The following is a 23571-nucleotide window of genomic DNA, read 5'->3' as shown; positions in this document are numbered from 1 at the left end:
ACTGCTGCATGCTGTATGACTCCAGCACAGATGGAAGGCGCAGGTACAGAGCTCGTCAGCTCTCGGTTAACTTACACACTCACTATCAAGTTTCTGTGCCAGAGGAGTACATAGAGCACAATAAGGCAAACCATTAAAACTTAAACCAATAAAAAAAAGCAGCGTTCTTTAATTGTTGTTCTATGTAACCTCCATCTTCTTTCCCAACACACATGTAAAAATAAGGAGATGAGATTTTTTTGAAAGTTCACAGTGGACAGTTTCAGAAACAAACTTTGCTTCACCTGGGATCTCTAAAGCAGTGCGAAAGCGAGCACAACAGTTTGATGTGAAACCAGCTCTCCTAACAAAGAGCGAGCACAGATAATGTAAGCGACATTAAAAGAGCTACAGTTCACATTACATGACTGGCCCAGTTCAGTTTCTTCTGTCATGACTTGCAAAATAAGAGTAATAAGAAACAGCACAAAGGCTTTTTCTTAATAAATTTTAATGTTAAGACCAGTTTGTCTGGATAAAAACACAAAGTTACAAGAACCACACTACTGCAAATTCTGCATGATGTAGTGCTCGCAATATCTGAGTGGCAAGACCATTTTGGAACTGTTTACGAAAGGTGTGTCAAAGACAGAATCTTGGCGTAAGTAAGAATGTATGTTACCAGTGAATTTAATCTTGTGAAAATATATCTGTCCCACAATGTACACCACTGTAAATAGTAAAATGCAATATTTATGCACATCAAAAATATATGGGGCGAATACTCAATTTAGCATTTAGTCAGCAACAGTGCATGAGAGAGAAATATTTTGGTTATTTTTCTATGATTTCATTTCACTGGAAATTTCCTAATAAATCACCCCAAAGGGTAGTATTTGTGGTTGAAAACCATCAGGACAACAGTAATTCTGTAAAATAGTAGTTTCTGACCTTCTGATAGTGACAGCCCAATCCTCCTGCCACTAGATGCATATGCGTTTGGCTTGTGCTCACTGCCTTAAAACATGAGTCCAGACACCAAAAAATGCACTACCACCATCACAGCCTGGACCACATTAGCTCAAAACACGCCAGATCAGAGATGCAACATCAATAAAAGGAGATGACAATCTCAAAGCAGCTGCCAGATTCTCAAGTATTAATTATATACACGTATGGTTAAGTACAGAATACTGAAGGACAGTGTACCGAGTAGCAAGTTAAATGTTCCATCAATTCTCTGATTACTGCAATGGATACTCACATTTCCCCCATTTAATCTAGAAAAGATACTGCAATCTAAGCATGTGATTTGATGCTACTTAAAGCTTTGTGATACTGTTATGTATTTTCTTTAAAATATCTACATAAAAAAACCCCAAACATTACTGCAAAAGAACTCTATCTACATATAGAAATAACACAGGCTTGATTTGGTGGCTCGTTTGACTGTGTCCTTGCAAAGAATCTGCTAACTTCTCCTTGCCTCTTTAAGAGCATATGTATTTCCCTGCCCCACAGGCAACAAACGGTACGTGATGAATCGCTTCTTCAATATTATTCCCGTAAAAATTCACAGTGACCATTTCTGAAAGAGATTTTTTGTTGTTGTGGGTCTTTTTTTTTTTTTTTAAGTAATTGTGCAATATAAAATTCATACTACAATTTGAAACTTTGGTAACCTACAGAAAAAAGATTTCAAGCTCTTTAATTAAGGACCAGGTCAGAACGTTGCTTACACTATGCTCTTTGTTTCTCTGCAAACACATCAGATGAGGTTCATCCCTCCTCTTGAGGTCCTGAAAAATTCTATTATTGATAATAATTGGCTACAATTTAAGTTGTGAGGCTATCTAATTTTCCTTGGTACCTTTAAATGCTTCCATCACCTAGCCTTCGTAAATTTTTTACTTACTGTTTCAATTCAGGAAATCCTGATTCCCAAAGCCAACCCGTGCCCCCCCCCCCCCCCCCCCCGCCCCAACCAAACAGAAAAACCCAGCTGAGCCTCAACGAGTACATCTGAATTCTCAGAAGAGCAAATATTTTCTTGATTTAACAGCAACTGTACAATATTACAAATTCAGACACATGAAAAACAATCAGGCAATAGAAAATGTACAACAGCTTTGGTGTTATACAAAATAATAAAAAAGACTTGACAGCAAGATACATAGTTCATTATGTTCTCACCACAGCCACTTTGTTGCTGACTGTAAGACAGTTATTTACTTCTGATATTCTCTGTGTGGCCTTTCCATTCATGAAAAATCATACTATATTACTACAATAAGAACTGTTATGAACACCATAAAGTAATCTCCAAATTTTATAAAAACATCTTGTCTCTTCGCACTATTGCTTTGTGGCACATTGTCAACAGAACAGCAGTCCAAAATAAAGTGACAACTAGATTTAATAAATTAATAATAGTTTTTTAAAGATGTACAATGCACATTCTTTTTAATCCAAGGTTTTAGGGTGTCAGAATACTTCTATTTACACATGTACAGACCTCAGACAGCATTGATAACATCAGAAAATGCAGATAAGGAACAGAGCCTTAACTGCTATCTGGATGCTACTAACAGAAGCCAAAGCACTGCTGAGAGTATTATCGGGAGAGATATCCAAAGACTGAGAAGAGTCTATGAAAAAAGGACATGTAAAGGCAAAGGGAAGGTCAAGATGTTTAATAGGACCATCTATTCTTGTGAAGACTGAGGTGGAGTTGTTGATGTGCCTTGTTTCCCAGACTTTCGTTCGTAATTCACAAGTCGTTGCCCAACAAGGTACCTGGGATTATAGTAAAAACAGTGAGAAATTAACAAAAGTTAAATCTACTCTGTCTCCTTTGCTGCACAATTAGCTTTCTCATTTCAATAAAAGTTATTCTACAAGTGATCCCTCCCCCCTTTAATGGTCTCCAACCATCCTCATCTTTTTTATCAACATTCAGGCATTTCATAATGGAATACAGGCAGAGAGAGAAAGGGAGAGAAAATAGCCTAATGCTACTCCAGTCAAGCATAAGGTCTGTGAGATTCCTTTATTTAAATCTGTTTCAACGTCTCACTATCTCACCAGCTTGGCAGTTCTCCTGCCGTTCATGTTATTCCCTGCTTCTTCTATATCACTGTTTCACACTCCTACTTTTTGTCATCTCAATTCCTTTCCACGCTTCCTATTTGTATGCTGGTTCTACACGTAGAAGAGCCACGTACACCTATGAATGCTTCCCCTGAAACCTGCCATCTCCTTTTGAAACTTTTTCACCACCGCTCCTTTCCTCATGGTACCATCACCAAACAACCATCACATATTTTTTGTACATTTTAAAATGTCACAAAAACTTGTATATGCTTTTGAAATATGTTACATGAAAGATTTAATTAAGCATATTTCTAAACCATAAATTTCTACTGGCTAGCGTGACTATGTTTGCTTACTTCCTGAAATGAGATCAGAAGTTGTACGAACTTCTTGTCTACAAGGACGGTTACAGCACTTAATAAGTTAATTTAATATCAAAGTAATTTTCACTTGGATATGTTTTCACAGCTTTGTATGCTGTTTACATGCCTTATTTACACAAGGAAGCAACCTGTAACATTAATGGAACTTGCAATTCAATATGCATTCTGCCTGAAAGATACTAACATTTAGCTCAAAACCCATTTGTAAATATAAATACCAGCTATACATACTACAGTAGGCCTAATACTGCAGAACATGTTATGAAGGCAGGTGGCAAACAGAATTTAAATCAGCTGATCAAATAAAAGGTGCTAAAATATAAATTGATCTGCCAAGAATTTAATTTTAGTTACAACTCTCTTAATATTTCTAGATACTATTAATTTCACATTTACACCAAACGATGTATCAGTCACTTCCTAACATCTAAGATTCAAAGTAGTTTATTTAAGGTTTGACTCCTTTTGTAGTCAGTGGAAAGCAAAACTGTTCTAGGGTAACTCAGGACATGAACACAACAAACTCGTTTATTCCTTTTTAATAAAAAAGCAGCCTAGGAAGACTAGTTGCTGGGGTTCAAAACTTATTTTTCTAAGTAACCAACGCATAAGGTAATTATGGTAACACAAAAAAATAAGGTAATAAGGATAACACAAAAAAAAAAAGCTTAGAAACTAAGCAGGATAACCAGAAAAAACATTGGGAAAATTAATATTTTATCAGGCATCTGAGTAATACAGAGTATTACATCAGAAAACAGTACAAAATTTGGTAAGGACAAACCATATCACATCAGCTGAATGGTCTTTAACAGGTTAATTGGACTAATGAGTAGAAAGAATAAGAAAAACAGTTACGCAGAAAAGGTTGGAGATGTGGTTTTCTAAGCAGCAGATTGAGATGTGATTTTACTTCCAGGTATGTCATAATTATTACATTCACTTGTCCTTCAAGACTAAGAGGGGGAGACAAACAAGCAATCAGCTTCATTTGTGGTAAAGCACATTCAAGTTAGATATAGGGGAGTGTCTTCCATTTATAAAGACAGTCTATTCCTGTGTTTATCTACCTGAACCACAGATAAAACATTTGCCAAGAACAGTTTAGGTCTGCCTCAGAGGGTCATCTGTCTAGAAAGCTTCCTAAAATCCCTTGTATCTACACCACCTGAATTCAATCTGAAGTTGTTATCACAATTTAAAGTGGAAAAAATTAAAAACTCCACAATATATACTCACTTGTCATTTTTAATATGTTCATAAAGGCGCTTGAACTGGCGGACTTGGAAGGAGAGAATTCCCATCAATACCACCACCATAAGCAGAAAAGGATAAATCCGTCGCTGAACTAGGTTTTGCATTTCAGCGGTAACTCCTACAAAACAAGACACAACCCTCCCATAATCTAATGTTTCTAAAGTAATACATGCATTTCTGCTTCTGTACCTGCTTCTATACTTTTTGTTATACTGTAACTTCAGTAGAAAGGCTGTGAAATAACTAACACATCCATTTATCTCAGAGATCCAACATGACAGCTGCTGTTCTTTCTCATCTGAAGCATTAAAGCTGAAAGTTTTCCATTAACACAGTGAAAATCCACAGTAAAAAAATTGGGCTTATCAGCTCTTCTTGCTGACTGAGTTCTGTATACCTCATATCAGAAAAAAGCTGACACTATAGAAGCCTGCATTGAAGTGAGAGGTTTAAGAATAAAATGGGACTCCTTGAACATTATTTCCCTCAATTATGAGGGGATAGGAAAGTCTGAAAAAAATAAACTGTATTTACAATTTACATGTTATTTTAATATTGAATGAAAACCTCAGAACAAAACCCAGTATTTTCACCTGTTCTAAGCTTCCTTTAGAATCTGACAAGTCAGAAAAGATGGCCTCAGCTCAGTATACCTCTTAAAGAGAGACTAAAATTAAAGGCTGATTGTTCAAAGAAATGAATTAATCATCCCTTTCCCAAACTAGCTAGATACCTACATTTCTGCTGTTAGATACTATGCAGTCCCATACTCTTGATGCATTCTGCACTTGGTTTATTAAAAAGCCAGTCAGAATAATGTATTGCATTGCTCAAAAACCCCCAAACTTCTAAGATGACACAGCAATTCTTAAGCAATTACATCTGCTGGCAGAATAGTGTGTGGGGGGGGTTGTTGTTGTTTGGTTTGGTTTGGTTTTTTTTTTTTAAATAACCTAGAGCTTGAATTTTTATTTCCACAAGTGTATTTACATTGCTCTAAACCATCAGATGATAAACAGGTATTCTGAATGCATACATACCTAATAAAGGTACAACACCAGAAGCTATGATGTACGGTACACACAGGGAAAGTAACAGAACAGAGATTACGGGTGCTGCCAGTTTACGGATTATGAAGTGTAAATCAATGTTACGAATCCCATTTGCATATACCTAAGAAGAACAAGTTAGAAGTAGAATGGATCAATCAAGAAAACCATGCTTTGTGCTTACAGTAATAATTACAAGGTTTCACACAATCCTCCTTATGAGAGGAAACGGGTGTTCCCAACTGGAAGAAAACCATGACAGCCACAGTCAAAGAAGGAAAAACTCTGTGCCAATCTACATCATGAGGGTACCAGGAAATCATTTAAATAGTGCCTGGGAGAGCGACTTAATCTGGAATAGCGTTGTGATTTGGTTGCAGGAGTGCAAGAGACCAGCTGAAAGATCATTAAATAGAGCTGTGGATGGTGGTTTTGTGGGTGACCTGGGATGGCTTTGTGCTGTTAACCTGCTGAAAGAGGATCCTGTGTATGCCAATAGAGCAAATCTATTAAATTTGTAACACAGGCAGAAAACAGGATCTTATTTTGCACTTGCACTTTGGGCAGCCCAGAGCCTCTGCATGTGGAGTCTGTGCCTGAAGACAGGGCCTCAACAATTCTTGAGGAGCTAAGGTCTCAACACGACTACACTAATCATGGGAAAAGACCAATTTCAAATGGCTACCACGTACAGCTGGGTGATGGCCTCTGTCCCGCAGCCTGGATGTAACCATTTGTAAGGATGGCTCAGGAGAGCGTCTGTACAACAAACAGGCCCAGGGAAGAGCATTCAGAACAGAAGGAAGAGCCGTAGTACGCATCAAAAGGCACTCGCAGAACTAAGACTACAGTTCTCCGGTGTGACGCCTAAAGTGATCAGTAAATGGTTTAATAACTGGGACTATGTGCTAGACTTAATCACGAGAGGCACCTTTTGTACAGAGGTCAGGACATGCACCATAGCCATTATATATAGCGCAGGGCTGAAAAGTTACTTTCTGACAAACAATTGAGATACTTCATTGAGACAACAAGCACAGAACTTAAAGGTTATAATCAAGAGAAAAATACTTCTGCCTAAGAAAGCAACAGGCTATGTGACTCAGAACTGCTCACAGAACTTGTCTGCCTTGCTTAATAACCAAAGGGGAATGGAAATGCCGTCTTTCATAGGCACTCATCTATGAATGAGGGAATTTCTACAGCTCTGGAGAAGGCAGAAGTTCTCTGTTATTGAGTGGTGGACATAAATAACGTCCAGTATTTGGACACGTGAATTCATCTGAAGAAATAATGATGTTTCTCACTTTAATACAAACCCGATAAAATTGCACGTATGTATACGCAGCATTTTCTTGATTTCAGATTTCTGAGGTTTATTTTTGTTTTGTTGTTAACTGTACCTTAATGGATTAGGCTATACAATTTAAAAGGATTCTACAAGACTAGTTGAGTTTTACTCAATTACTCTATTACTACAACAGTAACTCCATTTTCTGACTCACACATTCAAAAAACATCCAAAATGTATTATACAGATAATTCACATGGATAATTTTTTCCTACCTGTTCAATAACAGTTTTCAGCCACCACTGGGGACCCATCAGTGTTATGGCAGCAATTATTTTGGCATGCAGAACTCCGAGAGCCCAGTCCTAATTTTGTAAAAATGGACTGTTAGCATTAACATATTTTTAACTAGTTTGACAACCAAAAGCTTTTAGAGCAACTTGTTAACATTACTTATAAAGTGAAAAGATAATTGCTATTTTATTTACACAGGACATTGTTTACAAGAGGTGACATCTTCTGCAATCACCTAAGAAAAAGAGGATGCTCTCAAGCTTAGCTGACATCTGTAAAATACTCAGCTCCCTGGAACCAGGAACATCAGCTACTACTATTAAACCAAAGGAAAATACAAAATAAAAGCATTCCACTTACTTAAAGCAACAGACTAACATTCTGGTACAAACTAATTAACACTGCTAACATTTACCTAGAAATAAGTTATTTTGATTCCTTTAAAAAAGAAGAGAAACAAGATACAAAGATGCTCACACAAGTCAGGAAACAAGGTTTTTTCCCCCTCTTTTAAATTTTAATTGTTCACAAAACCCTACCTGATGTGAGACAAGATAAACAAAGCAAGGGAACGCTCTTCACAAAAGAACACCATACTATTCAGAGGAAAATTTATGCTTTAACATACACTGCAATTATTATGGCATGGAATTAAAAGAACACAATATAACTATGGGCTTCTAGTAAACACTGGACATCATAAGTCAATCCTTTCTGGATTACAGATATTTGTAAGAGATTCTTCAATAAAACCCACCAAGAACAGAATGCAAAGTACAGGTTGACAAGGCAGAATAAACAGCTACAGAACTGGTAAGACTTAAGACATCATAGATTAATTAACTTTCTGAAACTGCTCAGGAAATATATTTTCTTTAACCAATTATTTAAAAAGACAGCTTTTGTTAATGCCTATTACCCCAGATACATTCAAAAGTTAAAAAACTTATTACAAAAAAAGTCAGTGTTAAAGTTGCTTCGTGTTTGCTCAAGCATGTAACCTCTGTATAACTCCATTCTCTTTTGTGAAAAATGGAAATTACTCTCATTTTCAGTAGCTCCTTCTTAATTTAGAACAAGTCTCAAATCCCTCTAATCTGGAATTTTGAGGAAGCTCTGCCACATGAAAATAAAATCTTTCAGTATATTTAATTACAAATTTGTAAAGAACTAACATGCAAAAATTAAGAATTTTTAGCATCTCTAGCATTACAAATTCTTTCCATAACTGTTTGGAAACCAGGATCATCTACCACTGCAATCACATGATGTCCTGACTTATTAGTCATTTACTTAAACAGACACCTCCAAAGTATACTTGTATTATAAAAATAATGAAATATTTAAATTAGCAGTCAAATTCTTCTTTGCATTATGGCTTTCAAACATTTGGATACTGAAAGTAAATGAAAGCTTGTTTGTAGACAGCTTGGAAAATCACTATCTCTGAACACTTTGTTGTTATTTAGTAATAGGCATTCTAGGTCTTTTGAGTTATGGTTCCCTCAGGGTTTCTTTGAGTTACAGGTTATTTCATAATTCAGCCTAGGTGGTGCAAGCATTTGTCACTCAATCCACTGTACCTTCATTTCTTCCACCAACTTGCAGGAAAAGAGTTTGCACTCCCTTAACCTGTGAGACTTGACTGAAGAAAAACAAAACACTACTACCGCAAAATCTTGTATTAATGATTTGACATCTTAGCCTAAAACCAGAATGATCCTAAAGCATATCAAAATTTCATTTACAGTGTGTATCATCACCGAATTAAAACCTTGTATGGAAAAAAAGATCAGCTGAACCTCTTGCTGCATAACTGCAGGCAGAAAGCTTCCCAGAAAGGTCAGACAGAATATGTACGTCTGTGCATACGTACATGCAGCTATACTAACTTCTGTACATAACTTTACAATTACGCTACTGAAAAAAGTGTCTATCTGATCATTGAAATGCAAAGATCCTCTGATATCATCCCACAATGTTCAGCTTTTCATACTTAAAATTCCTAAGCATATCCTTTTGGTTTAAATAATCTTTGCATCCAGACTGGCTGTCTTTTCTCTGCCACATAGAAACATACTTATGGGAAATGCTCTGAAGCACCAAATCAACATGAAACAAGAACTCCCATACCCCTTACTTTTAAGTAAAGCAATGTATCAACAGCAGAAGAAGAATGGGAGCAACTCACCTGCCAAGGATAGAAGAGAGGTGTTTGATCCAAAGGAACTCTCAAAGGTGCAACGATGACCAGTTCAAACAGAAGACCGAGCAAAAGTGGAACCACACCAGCTAGCAGTATAGCCACTATTAATGTCTTCATTATCTAAAAAACCCAAGACATCTAATTAATATGTTTATCAGAGGATTCTTTTTGTTTAAACTTCAAAATGTAATTTGAACTACACAAACAGATAAAGCTGAAGAAAAAAAACTACACAGACCTTTAATTCATACATATACAACCCTAGAAATAATTTTTATTACATACATAGTTTTGCAATGCAAGTTTTCAAGATTGGGTCCTATTCCGTGCCCCCTCCAGAAAAAGGCATGATTGTGCCTACTGGTGTCCATACAGTTCTAAACCATAAAATCACTTTTGACTGTTATCAGTTGGGAATACTATCCAATGGCACTTCATTACATTGAGTATTCTTGTATGTTGGAAAATTAGAGTAGAATCTTTCCAAAACTGCCGATTTTTCTCCACTGAAAACCAAACCTTAAAAATTCACTCATTATGGAATATTTCTGACTTAAAACCGAAAGACTCAGAATACCATGCTTGAATCTTTCTTTATTCTAGAATTCTCTTAATTTACATGCATCATCCAAAAATCAGACACAAAACTAGTCCAACTTAATTAACATTAAGTTAACTGATCAGGAGATGGGGACATGAACAGGAGAAGGGACAAAGGACAAGTACAGCATTACATTTTAGCTCTGAATTTTCTTAAACAAGCTTAAAGATTTCCTAAATGAAAATGATGGATGAGGTATTTGGGAAACATGGTAATACATGAAATACATACTTACACTACTCTTCTGTCTGTAATAGTCCAATAAGCACACAAGCATGTCCATCACAAGACACCATTTATGCTATGGATGTTTAAAATTACTATACTAGACAAGAAATCTACTATAGAAACCCTCAAAACCAAAACCAAGATAAAAAGGTGTGATATAAATTTGTTGCTGTACTGAGAATCTGAACTCCTTGTCTTTAAAAATATTTGAACAACACTCAGATCTGACAAATCATAAAGATCATTCTGAATATATGCATTAAGCTACCCTGTAGAGACACATTCATCATCATCTATCAGCTTTACTAGTTTTTTTTATTTGATAATGTCAAGTTGCTAATTGAGTAATAGTTAAGCTTCCAGGTGTATGTGAAAATGTAAATGTAGTTGAGGACACATCACATATGGGATAATATAATGCAACATATTCACTTTTAAAGGAAAACAGAAAAACATCCATGTATATATAAACATATGTAAGCAAACTTATTTACATAGATTGCTTAACATTGTGCTGAATGGCTTCCAAAAATACAGTTAGCCTATGCAATGGGAATGTAAGCTGCAAAAACTTCAAAATGATCTGAAAAGGAAAATGTTGTATATGTTACAGAGTAAAACCTGCAAGGAAAAATGAAAGAAGTTTTGTTAGCTACTTTTTCGATAATTCAGTAAAAATTTTTCTCAAGACTCACCATGAGAGACCATTCTTTGACCTTCTGAAAAATCACTCTACGACCCTGTGGCATCCAGGCGACCAGCACTGTCACAGCTCGGATAGTTAGCCAACAGACATAAAGACCACAAGCAGCTGTGTACAGTTCATGGATTTTGGCAGTCCCCGTCCAAAACGACATTAACCATCGGCCAGCAAATACTGAAAACACAAACACTGTTAAATAGAGTAATACTTTTTGATGTATTAAGGAAGGATGCCTATTAAAAAATACTTGTCAAATTTATTGTTAAATATCAATGCACAAATAGTATTCAGCATAAAACAGTATTTTGGTACTATACCCATAAGGCACAAATGTGTGAAGCACTACGTAAATAGCTACATAGATGATGCCAAATACATATGCAGATTTTTTTTTTCCCTAAAATTTCATTACACCAGCAATGTGATCTGAATTATGGCAAAACAAAGCACTGAATACTGTACTATTCAGAGCCCAAACACTAATCTTCAGAACTGCAAAGGCAATAATGGATTAGTGCATAAGCTTCAACTTAAATCTTATGAGCCATGCTTGGGTTATTTTACTACCTCATATAATTTTTTTAAGACCTACTGATGGGACTTCTGAAGCTCTCCGACAAAAATGGGAGACTCATTTGCTACATTTCATTTTTTAATGTGTTTCTATTCACTAGTATTATAATGGAATTATTTTATGTACTACTATTAAAACCATCACAAAATGCGTAACTGATCTCAACACATCATTGACTTCAGCATCATTAATACAAGGAGGTAAAAATTACATGGTACTATGATAGCCAGGTTGCAAAACTCAAATGAGTTTACATGTCTTAATTTGTTCCAAATTATTTAAAAACCCCTACAAAGTGCTTTTGATTTGGTTAAAGTACTTATTAATACATATTTGGGAAGTGGCATGTATATCACTTCAAAGTCTCCTAGTGACCTGTCATGATGACACCTTCGGAATATTTAATTAAAAAAAAATACTGTAGAAGACCTGGTAACAACCTATATATTTTCCTTCTCTAAATGGTAAAGCAGGTGCAAGAGTATCAATTCTCTTTTTCTCTCAATACTACTACAGAGATTGTCTCAGCACTTGGAGCCCTGCCCTTAAAAGAAAATTATTCTACAACAAAACAAAGGAAATGGCAATCTCTGTCAGTTAAATAGAGGTATTATGTCTATCATTTAGATTTTAGACTATTACAATTTGATGATGTACCATTAAAAATAAGACATAATTTTCCATATTTTCTCCTTTAAACAATAGTTTCAAAACATCTGCCATTGTTAAGCAAGGCAACATGCCGAGTTGTTTTTAATCACAGTTTTACATTAATAGACTTACCTGGTAAGGTAAGGCAGATAAGACTAGCAATCAGTAATGTTATGCACATGAAAACAATCAAAAGAAATATCTGAAAGAGGAAAAAAAGAGAAACAGTTTATAAGAAAGTTACTTAACCAAAGCCAAAAGACCCATATAAAAAGACGCATCATTCTAGAAAGGCAGCTGAACTAGAATGTTCAAATAGCAACTGATGTTTCACTGTATAAATAAATCAGTGATAAACCTATCCCCAGTACACGCAGCACACCTACGGTGTTGTGTATTTCTTTTCGCATCAGTTGCCACAACAGTAAAAACTAATATTTGAATGCAGAATGACTGAAGTTCTTTGTAATGTTACATTAAAGAATAATCTCTTTATTTCTGCACTGACCAGCACGACTCTCAATTAACCCCGAAAGGTTTCTAGCTCTGTATGTCAGATAAGCAAGACAGTGGTTTTACAATAAGGAAAACCTTGCTGAGAAAGTTCTTCCAGATGACCTCAGGTTCATGTGATCAGCAGCTGACAGCAAAGCTGGTGGCTCCTTAGTCAGGCTGACATCTTGTCAGAGAATTCTCATGTACTACTTTAAATATTTGAATGTCTCAAGCGCCATGTGCTATGAAGTTCTGCTTCACTAATCATCAAAGCCACACAACAAGCGAGCTTACTGTGAGAACACCAACACCTTATCATAACAGACTACTAAGAGAAAGTTAAATCTGTAACACACATTTTCCTGGATGAGACTTTCAGGGACAATGCAGATCAGTCTCATCTCTAGGTTAGGATCTTCAGCACCGCTTAAAGGAAGGAAAATCTTGTGATTTTGTAGACATTAGCCTGCGTGAAGAGGGATGATTCCACAATACCCAATTACTTGCCAGGTGACAGCCACATACTCTTTTTCACACAGAATACTCTCTTTAGGGCTAGGAATCCCAAATGACAGAGAGAAGAAAACCAGAGTAGCTGACAACTGGATTGCAGGCAAAAAAACTTCTCAGTGGTGAGGAACACATGGTGTGACTTGCCTGGGACCAATACTGTCTAAACAGTTACCTAGGGAATGCTGGGGGGGGGGGGAATCAGTCCATGTGGGAATACACAACGCATGAAGGACTACAGCTGATATGAAGCTTTTAAATGCCATACATGGCTGCTTCTTGGATCAGTGAGCAAGAAAACGAACAAGAGGAAGAGTAACTCTTGACTTGGACCTAAACAATGCACAGGCAGCTAGCCATTCGTGCCACAGAAAAAGCACTGACAGTGACCGCAACATATTCAGACTCAAAAGATGTGGCAAGAACAGTCCTCCTCTCTCCAAAATCCACCACAATAATATTATTTCAAAAAAGGGAACTAGCTAAAGTGAGGACATTTATTAAAAGAATATTGAAAATAGTAGTCAAAAGGAAAAATGCTCACAGGAGACACGTTTAGATATACTGAAGTGAAGGTTTGGCACAAACTCACACTATTAATCCTAAGACTTAAAAAAAAAAAGTCTCCCCAAAGTTGTCACAGTAAATAGTAAAATAGAAATGGCTTCCAGAAAATATTTCCAGAAGTTGGAAATAAATCCACAGGGGAAAAAATACCAAAAACCCAAAACAACAGAAAATGCATGAACTCTAGTAAGTGAAATTCAAAACTACAGCAGGACAAGCCAAAAGGGATTTTAGAAATAACATACCAAGTCTATGAAAAGCAATGATAAATTTATTTTTATTGAGAGTTGGTTTTGGTTTTTTTTAAGGATCAACAATTAAGTAATAAAATCTAAAAATCCTCAGAAGAAAGCTTGCCAGAGAGTCTGCAGGCTCTGCTGACAGCTATGGATCATGAAAGGAAGGCTAAAGAAAGACAAGGCAGTAGTGGGAAAATTCAACAAATTTTAGACATCAGCATTTGTTCTGGAGAGGCTTTGGGAGGACCCTGCAAGAGAACCTTTGTTTAAAAAAGGAATGAGTTGGAAGAATTATCTAGATTGGCTGATAAAACTAATGATAGGCTTTTATGCAGAATAATTAAAAAAAAATAATCTGATCTTTTTATTTTGTTTGATACTAACAGTATGTACTTAATTAAATTAAAAATCAACACCATAGTTTTACATGCTCATTTGTAACTGAAATAACATGAAGGAGCTGTTCTGATGGCTTGCTCAATCCATATGGACATGATGAGTGAGTTCCAGTGGAAAACATTCATACATAATAAAAACTAAATAAAAAACACCTTCTTCTAGGATCTTACAACTTGGTTAAAATGAAAAAAAAATTAATGAAAGCATAGAAAAGATCAGATGTTTACACTGTTCCCCCCCCCCCCCCCCCCCTTCTCAAATGCTTAAAATCCCAATTGAGAAAGTAATTAAAATACGGTGGTGTTACACAGTGGAAGTCTGTGAAGGAGACACATTTTTCTTAAGATGAGCTTATCCAAGAAGAACTATACGGTCAATACACCAAAAATCACAACTGAAGCACCTACAATGATCCTGAATGATTCGTTATTTAAATGTTTTAAACAAGTGGAACCAGGGACATAGAATCCTATCAGTGAGCTACCATGTGTTCAAGATTGTGCAAGTGCTTGTCATATCTCTTGATGAAAACAATGGAAAGAAATTTAGTTAAATCAGATTTTCTTTTTATTTCTATATTCTGTAGAAGTCTCCAAAGAACAACTTAAAATGTCTAGATGAAAGTAAGTAGACCAGAAAAAACAGTCTTTGACTGCTGAATATGAAACTGTTTAGGTATCATCACTAGTTCAAGGTCAGCACCCCAAATTACTGAAAGCTTATACTACGCAGTAGTTTGAGCAGGGGAGACTATTTCAGCACATGTCCTTATCCAGAGGCATCCACAAAAATCAAATAACCCATGCAAAGGTAGTGCTAGAAAGGATTTAATGAGTTCCTAGGTTAACACACCCCTTCCTTGAAAGCAGCATGTCCACATTACAGTTGTATATTGCCAGGTCACAGTGAGAATCCACTTTAATTACCTCCTTAGCAGCCAAACAGGGAACTAATTTCAATTAACCTGTCTGTCATCCCAGCAACTTCATATGGACTTGACTCAGGCTAAGTGAAAATGTCACAAGTATCATATTTTTCTTTAGAAATAACACTATAAAGTCTTATCTCAACTTTCAAACATGTCTAACTAATGCCTTCTCCGTATCACCTCAGTTTTCAGCTGGACCAGTTTCCTGTTCCAGCTCATTGCGTGTATGTTCTAACATAGGCATTCATGCTAAGAAGGGAAGAAAGGAGCAATTGCCATGGAAAGAGGACCGGCACCCCTCCTTTCAGCAGTAAGTGCGTATTTACGCTAGATTAAATTGGTCTCAGTCAGAGCATGCTTTGACTTCCTGTTATGACCACACTGAGGTAGCAGCAGCTGCTATGAGAGGGGCAAATTTATTCTGCTTCCCTAGCCTTTTCATCCCTGAGCTTCTTCTTCCCACTGTTCCTCTACAACAGTGTTCTAGCTCATGCACTCCTGTGGAGAGACATTTTCGGGGGTAAAAACAGCAGTGGAGGGAATTAACTCTGCCCCCTCAACCCAAAAGCCCCAGCTTCAAACACCCAGAAGCTCAACACTTGTGAAATCCTAAAATACTTTCAAATTCGCTTTCAGTTCTACTAGGTTGAGATCTAAGGGACTGGGGGGGGGGGGGGCAGGGGGGAAGCACTTTATTTTGTACTTTGTTATGAGAACTCTGGTAGATTCAGCATTTTAAGGACAATTCAGAAGCAATACTACACTGTTCTAACTTGAGCCATTACTTCCATTCTTGAGCTATACCTGAAACCATGGTACGTGAGCTGTATTTAAGTTTATTTTTGATTAACTCAGAGTGCTGGTAACAACAAAACAATTCATTTAGTTTGACCTATATATGATTCTAGAAAGTTAAGTATTTGCCAACATTTCCTTATTAACTGTAGGGATTTAGAACTTTCAAGTATTATAAAACGTTTCTATGTTTAATATAGATGCAACAGAAGTTCTCCATTTAATTTCTTAATAAAGCAAAATACACTTCAGCTACAAGACCGAAGTACGCCCCGTCGAAAGCCATGCCTTGTTAGAGACACTCCTGAACCACCTGTTTTTGCTGGGGGGTTATTGTATTTCTCTCCATTAATAACTGTTAGGAAAATAAGACGTGAACTAATAGATCATACACAACATGTATGGGATCTATAAATAAAACGGTAATTGAAGGTCTTAAGTTACAGGCTGAAAAAAGCTGTATGTCAGAAGAACTGTAAGTCTACTTTTTAGAAGGATACAAACTGTACAAAACACAAAACAACATGACCCACCACTTCTGAGAAGATGTGGGCCAAATCTTTCTTACAAAAAAAATTATACCCATTTTTCAAATGCCTTTCCCTTTTCTCTTAATGCATTAAATACACCTACCCTGAGCGGGAATTTTAAAGGCCTACGATAGGGCTGGAAACCCACAGGTCCTCCTTGTTGAAGTATGGCTTGATGGGCTGCATGAAGACCTTCTCCCACCACTGGAATGGCATTATTATTGCGAGCATGCTGGTTGTTAGGCTGCTGGTTTGCATTGTTTTCATTTTCTTCCTGGTCACCAAGTAGGTAAGAATGGAGATCCCTGTAACAATCAAAATTTCAGCTTTGTTTTGTTTGATATGAATGAGAATCTTACAGAAATATAGGCCTACTCAGAATGAGTACAAGTTGTACAAAACTTAAACAGGAGTACTTGCAGAATCTTGATAAAGTAAAATAAGCCATTTTCTGATAATGTATTCAATGTCATCCTAAACACAATATTTAGAAAAAAAATGCTAGTGTGGATGCAGATTAGAACAGTGGAAATACAGCCACAAATAAAGATCACTTACCTGTTTGCTTTAAAAACGTCTGGTATTAAAGTTGTGCATATAAAAGGAAAATTGTATCGATACTTCAGTTCGTATAAGCAGGCAGCTCAACTGACAACTTTTATTTTAGTGCTACTAAGCTCTATTGGAAACAATTGCCTCCAAACCTAAACTGTACAAGGACAGTACTGTATTGTTATAGACATGCTTTCAGAAGTGCAGAGTCAGGCAGAGTCTTTCAAGAAGATTCTAAATTGCTCAGAACCTGTTCACAACATTTTAAAAACATCAATTATAGAAAGATTCAATTTACTTTAAAAAGTATTCCATTGATATTTCCTGCATACATCATTAGGAAATAGATACTTATTTGAGTTTGATTAAAAAAACCCCAAACCCAATCTGAACATTTAGAAGTTAATTTTCCTCAGCTTTAGCAGAATTTTTATTAGCAGTAAGATGCATGCAGATATTCTACTGGCAGATGATGAAAACATTTTCACAGCAGTTTGCTTTTTAAGAAAAGCAGAGGAAAAGATTTTCATCTTTGCTTAACTGAAATTGCTGAAGAGATATTTCACAATTGTTCTTAACAGCTGCAACAGTGGAGAAAGGAAAGCAATTTCTATTATCATCTCCGAAATTCTCTTCTTGTGTCATACTTAAACACTATCAAAACACAGACAAATTAATTCAAAAAATAACTTTCCAAAATACAAACTAAGAGAACAGGGGTGGGGAGAGTTTCCTTATGAGAAGCTAAAATAAATATTTTGGATTGCAGTGGAAGAAAAAAGCCTTTCATTCATTTTCTCAGAGTCTCAGACATAACTTAGCAAAGAATAAATCTTCATCCTAATAATGGTGCATTGGCACGACCTACAATGAGCAAGACATGGTGGGAGAATGCCAGTATACTTTGACGTTAAATTTAAAACTTTACAGAAACATAATCAACCTTAATTTTTTCTTGACTAATTTGGCAAACAACTTATGAACTAAATAATTTCAAGTGCTAAAACTCTGCCTGGCAGTCTAAATTAGAGAACCGCACTTTGTATAATCATTTACTTCAGCTGACAAAGATACAGTTTTATCCTTCTTCAGAGACTGACCTTTTAACTTTAAAATCCCCAATTTAAAGGTATTCACTTCTTCAGTTTAATGTTCTAAATAATTTTTCCTACACCACCCCCCCCCCCTTCTTATAGTAAGAAATGCAAGATGTGCACATGAATTTTACTTACATGACTCACGGAAATGCTCTGCTGACACTTACCTCTAATTTTTCCACATAATAGGAAGTTAACAAGCTGTTAGTCATACTTTTATAATTTTTTTTTTTACTAAGCAAATGCTGTAATAGTGTACCAAAAGAATTACTTGTCAAAGACTAGTCCAGAAGTAGGTACAGCTACTGCTTAGAAGAAGGTACTTCCATAGGAAATCACTATAGAAGTTTTTCATCACATATTTATCTATAAAATATAAAATAGCTATTAACGCTACTTGTTGGGATAACTCTCTTGAAAAAGCATGCTGCTTTCATGCTAAAAGGCCAAGCTGAACACAATGCTTGTAGTTGATTTTGGCTTTCTGTACTTACAGCAAGTATCCAGCAGTAACAGTCCATGCTCGTACAAGACCTTTCAACCACTGCCTTGTATGTCCTTGTTCTAGCAACGCTGGAAGCACCACCTGAAGCAAAAGGAGCTCTAGGGAAAGTTCGCTTACTGGAGCATCGCTAGAAACAATGGGAAGAAAAGGAAGTCAAACAAAGAACATTCTGATAGTAATCTTTTATCATATTAACACCACCACAATAAAAAATATATTGGATGCCAACAAGAACAATTCTTAGATTTTTGCAGACATTTTTCCTTACATACTACTCCGAGAACAGGTTAAGTGTTCATGAGTGTTTAGGCACTTAGGCCCACAAGAAATTTAAGAAAAAATGTTGAGAAAGATTATACCAGAGAATATGATTTGCTCTTCTATTTACTTCTATCATTCATGTTTCAATTATTATTTAGAAACAGAAAGATATTACTATCATTAGAAAGAAATGCAGTTACAGATATTCTTTTATTCTTGAAGCAATGATAATCAGGAATGAGTATTTTGAAAAACAAACATGGCAGCAACTTCACTATCATAAAGTTGAAGGGGAAAGTGTTTTGAGGGCATATAAAAATCAAATAGTTATCATTACAGCAGTAATACAAAATGCCTTTTATTCTTCTTAGTAGCTTTTTATTTGACAAATTGTATGATGTATCTGCGTCCTTTATCTTTTTACTTTTCTAGAACAATGAAGTTTAGATTAATTGAAAACAAACAAAACACACAAACAATGTCACATTAATGCTTAAAGAGCGCAAATACACATTTTTCTAGTTATTGGGAGACTGAAAAAACATCTTTTTTAAATTAAATGCTTACCTGTACAGCATAACATTATATGGAAGAAAGTTAGGCAGGAGATACTTAATAATGCGTATAGGAAGCCAGAGCATGAGCAGTACAATTGATCCAAAGACAATCTGAAACAAGGAAGTTAAACAAGTTAGTCCCAATAGCAGAAACAACCAAACCTAGTTTCCCACCCATCTCTCTGACAGGTTTCTTGTGTGTGGTGGGTTAGCCCTGGCTAACAGCCAAACACCTACCCAGATGCTTGCTCATTCCCCTCTCCAGCTGAATGGGGAGAAAATAGAAGGAAGGCAAGACGACTCATGGATTGAGATAATGACAGTTTAATAGAGAAAGCAAAAGCTGTGTGCGCAAGCAAAGAGTCATTCAGTCGCTACTTCCCATCAGCAGACAGATGATCAGTGACTTCCTGGAAAGCAGGGCCTCAGCACATAGAATCACAGCATCGTTTAGGTTGGAAAAGACCTTTAAGATCATAAAGTTGCTCAGGAAGGCATACGCCATAACCACGAACATTCCCCCCTTCCTCCTCCCTTCCTACAGATTTTACTGCTGAGCGCAAGGTCACGTGGTACGGAATACCCCTTTGGTAAGTTTGGGTCAGCTGTCCCAGGTATAGCCCCCTCCCGACCCCAGCTTACTCACTGGAGGGGTGGGGGAGCAGGGCGGAGCAGGAAAGAGGAAAAGCCTCCACACTGTGCAAGCACTGTTCAGCCACCCCCAAAACACCTGCCTGTTAGCAACAGTGTTTCAGCCACTAATGCAAAGCACAGAAGGACATGGGCCGCTGTGAAGAAAATTAACTCCATCCCAGGCAGACCAGTTCGCTGAGATGCCCTCGCCAAATAGGGCTGCGGCTGAATAAGCACTGGCTGGCCAGCTGGCAGTTAGGATAATGTCAGACAGTTCTACTTTCTTCCCCCTCCCCCAGCACTGGGATTACTGAGATCTACAAAAGGTCAAAAGATCTTTCAGTTTCCATTTCCTCACATTTTAAACTAGCTGAAAGATCAAAATTCAGTAGGGGGATCAGGTGCATGAAGACCACCGCTTTTATAAATCCTGTTTCCTTAAGGAACCAAATTAAAAATCAAGTACATTTTAAACACATTCTTATGCTTTCTATAAATGCACCACTAGAGACTGAAAATGCAAAAAAAATTCTTCTTGAAACTTAATAGTTTATGTTTGACACAAGAAATTTCTTAAAAATACTGAGAAAGAAACACACCCTGAAAAGCCTGAGTCGTTTTTTGAAATGGTAAACTGTAAATGATTGCTATTCTGGGTCCCATATTCTAGCGTGAGGCTGGTAAAAGTTCTGAATTAATTAGCTAAGCAAAATCGAAAGGTGAAGTTCAAGTAACCACCAGTTTCAACACAGCCTGAGAACACATCTCCAAGACCTTTAGACCTTTTTATCTTACAATGATAACCTGGAAACAGACACCACTGGCTAGGATCAGCATAATCCAATCTAAAACTAGATAGTTACTCTACCCCTGCTGCACTACTTTAGCTAAACTGGACACACAATGTTTACTGCAATAACTAAGAGCATCACAAAAGAGTTAGGTGATTTACAATATCCATAAAAAGAAACAAACACTTGTTGTCTGAATACAAAACATTTCCTGTGATTTTGCCTAAGGGGAAGATAGCACAGAAAAATTTGGTTTGGAAGGGACCTCTAGAGGTAAACTACCCCAGCCCCCTGCTCTGAGCAGACTCAGTTACATCAGGTTGCTCAGAACCTTATCCAGTTGAGTCTCAAGTATATCAAAAGATGTAGATTCTGTTCGTAACCTGTTCCAGTGTCTAATCACCTTCACGGTGAAAATGGTGTTTTTCCTTAAATACGCAGCAGCATATATGGGAGCTAACATATGAAATTTTCTTTCCAAATACATAAATTTTTGAAAAAAGTCCTTACCACTGATAGGATAAACCTCCTGAGATGTCTATAAATGGGCAAGTGAATCATTTCTTGCACAGGATTAAAGTCTGGATCATTCAAATTCCTGAGAAACCATAAGACACCAGGTCTCAATACCTGAAGTAGGAAATAGAGAACAATATAGGAAAAAAAAATTATCTTCGTATTCTTTGTTTTTCATTTTGGGTAACACTACTGCAGCAAATAAGTTTTAAACATAATAGGGGTATTTATTGAACAAAGTTCAACAAGGTTCAACAAAATGGTACAGAAATAGAACAAAGGAAGCATTACCATAGAGAAGTAGAGAAGCAATAACCAATTACAGGCTTAATTTTCAAGTCTTAATCAATCTTAAACAACTGAAATATATTTAGAGTCATTTGAAGGCAACATCCACATTTAAGGACTCTTTGTAACCTAAAAATCTCCAAGTAAAATATACTCTCATTTTCCACTGCGGTAAGTACCAGTGTGGCCCTTTTTACGTAAGGCTGAAATCCAATATACACACACAAAACACAGTAGCAGCAATACCCACACGTGAAAGATTTAACTAACAGTTCAACATGCAAGCTTCTCTATGTTACATACCAATCTTGTTCTTATAGACTTACCTCTCTCAGTAAAAGAATGAAGGATGCAAAATAAAAGACGTAAACCATTCCAACTAACCAGTGCAGAAACATTGTGGTACCTGGGGCAGACTGAAAGCTCAATTCTCTGTCTTTCAGAGTGGCATCAAACATCTCCTAGAAGGTAAGTAGCAAACAAATATGAATAAAGTTTGGCAAACCTCCACACTTACTCATTTTGTTTACCCTAGTTCATATATACTACTAGGCATATAGTTCATACATACTACTAGGCATTTAATTTAAATGTCTGCCTTATAAATAATTATAGCATTTAATTGGGAAATAAAAGGGAATCATTTACAACAAGAACAGCAAATAAAGATCAATTTCTGATCAACTTCTTTCTTCTGACAGAAAGAAGAAAGAAGTCAACTCAAACACTAACATACACCACATAAGTTATAAATCAGTTTAAACAAAGTGGCACTGTGATGGAAGCAAATACTTCTTCCCTTAAGTAAAACTGTATTTCTACAAAGGCTAGAAGAAATTAATTTTCTCCATTTGAAACTAATCACTTAATTTTTTTTCAAGACAAAAAACCCTGTCTTTCTCAATTCCAAGCAAACACAGCATGTATCTTGTTCAAAACAGAAAGAGACTGGACAACTATTAAAATATGAAGTCATTACTGTTTCACGTAAGATGGCTACATAAAGAAGTTTATTCAGTACAAAAGTTTGCCTATAAGTAAGTTCATTATCACAGTGGTCTTGTAAATGAAGTGAAAAGGATTAGGACCTTATCATCTTAATAATAGCATGTTAATTTTTATGTAGTAACAAAGGAAAACAAAATTAGCATTAAGCAGTACCTAAAAGACACTTACCCTCTGGAAACACTATGTTTATAAAAACAGAAGAGTGTCATCAAACTCACATCAACAACTCTCTTCTCATCAGAACTTTCCTTCCTTTAAATATAAACACCATTAAAAAATATTTTATCCCATTTATTTCCATTCTTACCAAAGAGCATATATCCAGCCACCAGCCACAGATGAGAGGAAACACACCAATTTCAACCACCACTAACAAGGAAACCTTTAGGAAAAAAGAGAAAAGAACATCTCACTAGTTTAACAGAAATTGCCAAGAAAGTTATAATGTAAGCTTAAATTGAGAGGGTTTTCTGCTACATGCAAAAAAAATAAGATTACCTTGACAACAATATAGCAAACTCCTAATAAACGACGTGATCGCTGGAACTTAACAAGTGCTGCCAAACCCTGAATAGTTTTGTCAAGAAAATA

The 23571-nt window shown here is 36.3% G+C and overlaps 1 protein-coding gene across 6 annotated transcripts in view; it reads right to left on the bottom strand.

Annotated features, from left to right (window-relative positions):
* Nucleotides 1-1996: 1996 nt before the first annotated feature.
* MARCHF6 (membrane associated ring-CH-type finger 6) overlaps nucleotides 1997-23571 on the bottom strand; it is a 55202-nt gene continuing 33627 nt past the window's right edge. For 4 of the 6 annotated variants that reach the window (XM_087760696.1, XM_087760686.1, XM_087760722.1 and 1 more), the window contains exons 13-26: nucleotides 23479-23547; nucleotides 23288-23362; nucleotides 22299-22433; nucleotides 21679-21798; nucleotides 19755-19855; nucleotides 18916-19053; nucleotides 16876-17077; nucleotides 12442-12511; nucleotides 11077-11273; nucleotides 9538-9672; nucleotides 7328-7417; nucleotides 5753-5885; nucleotides 4695-4830; nucleotides 1997-2775 (exon numbers count right to left, since the gene is read on the bottom strand). In XM_087760696.1, the coding sequence (XP_087616822.1) occupies nucleotides 2685-2775; nucleotides 4695-4830; nucleotides 5753-5885; nucleotides 7328-7417; nucleotides 9538-9672; nucleotides 11077-11273; nucleotides 12442-12511; nucleotides 16876-17077; nucleotides 18916-19053; nucleotides 19755-19855; nucleotides 21679-21798; nucleotides 22299-22433; nucleotides 23288-23362; nucleotides 23479-23547 (1692 nt within the window). In that variant the 3' untranslated portion in view covers nucleotides 1997-2684. The remainder of the gene's footprint in view (nucleotides 2776-4694; nucleotides 4831-5752; nucleotides 5886-7327; nucleotides 7418-9537; nucleotides 9673-11076; nucleotides 11274-12441; nucleotides 12512-16875; nucleotides 17078-18915; nucleotides 19054-19754; nucleotides 19856-21678; nucleotides 21799-22298; nucleotides 22434-23287; nucleotides 23363-23478; nucleotides 23548-23571) is intronic. The other 2 variants (XM_087760730.1, XM_087760707.1) reach the window with 1 other exon arrangement.

The sequence above is a fragment of the Nipponia nippon genome, unplaced genomic scaffold, assembly GCF_047370975.1.
Source record: "Nipponia nippon isolate SJK-2023a ecotype South Korea unplaced genomic scaffold, ASM4737097v1 scaffold_1, whole genome shotgun sequence".
Taxonomy (NCBI): Eukaryota; Metazoa; Chordata; class Aves; order Pelecaniformes; family Threskiornithidae; genus Nipponia; species Nipponia nippon.
The sequence above is the reverse complement of the archived record's forward strand: the minus strand, read 5'-3'. Positions and strand labels throughout refer to the sequence as shown.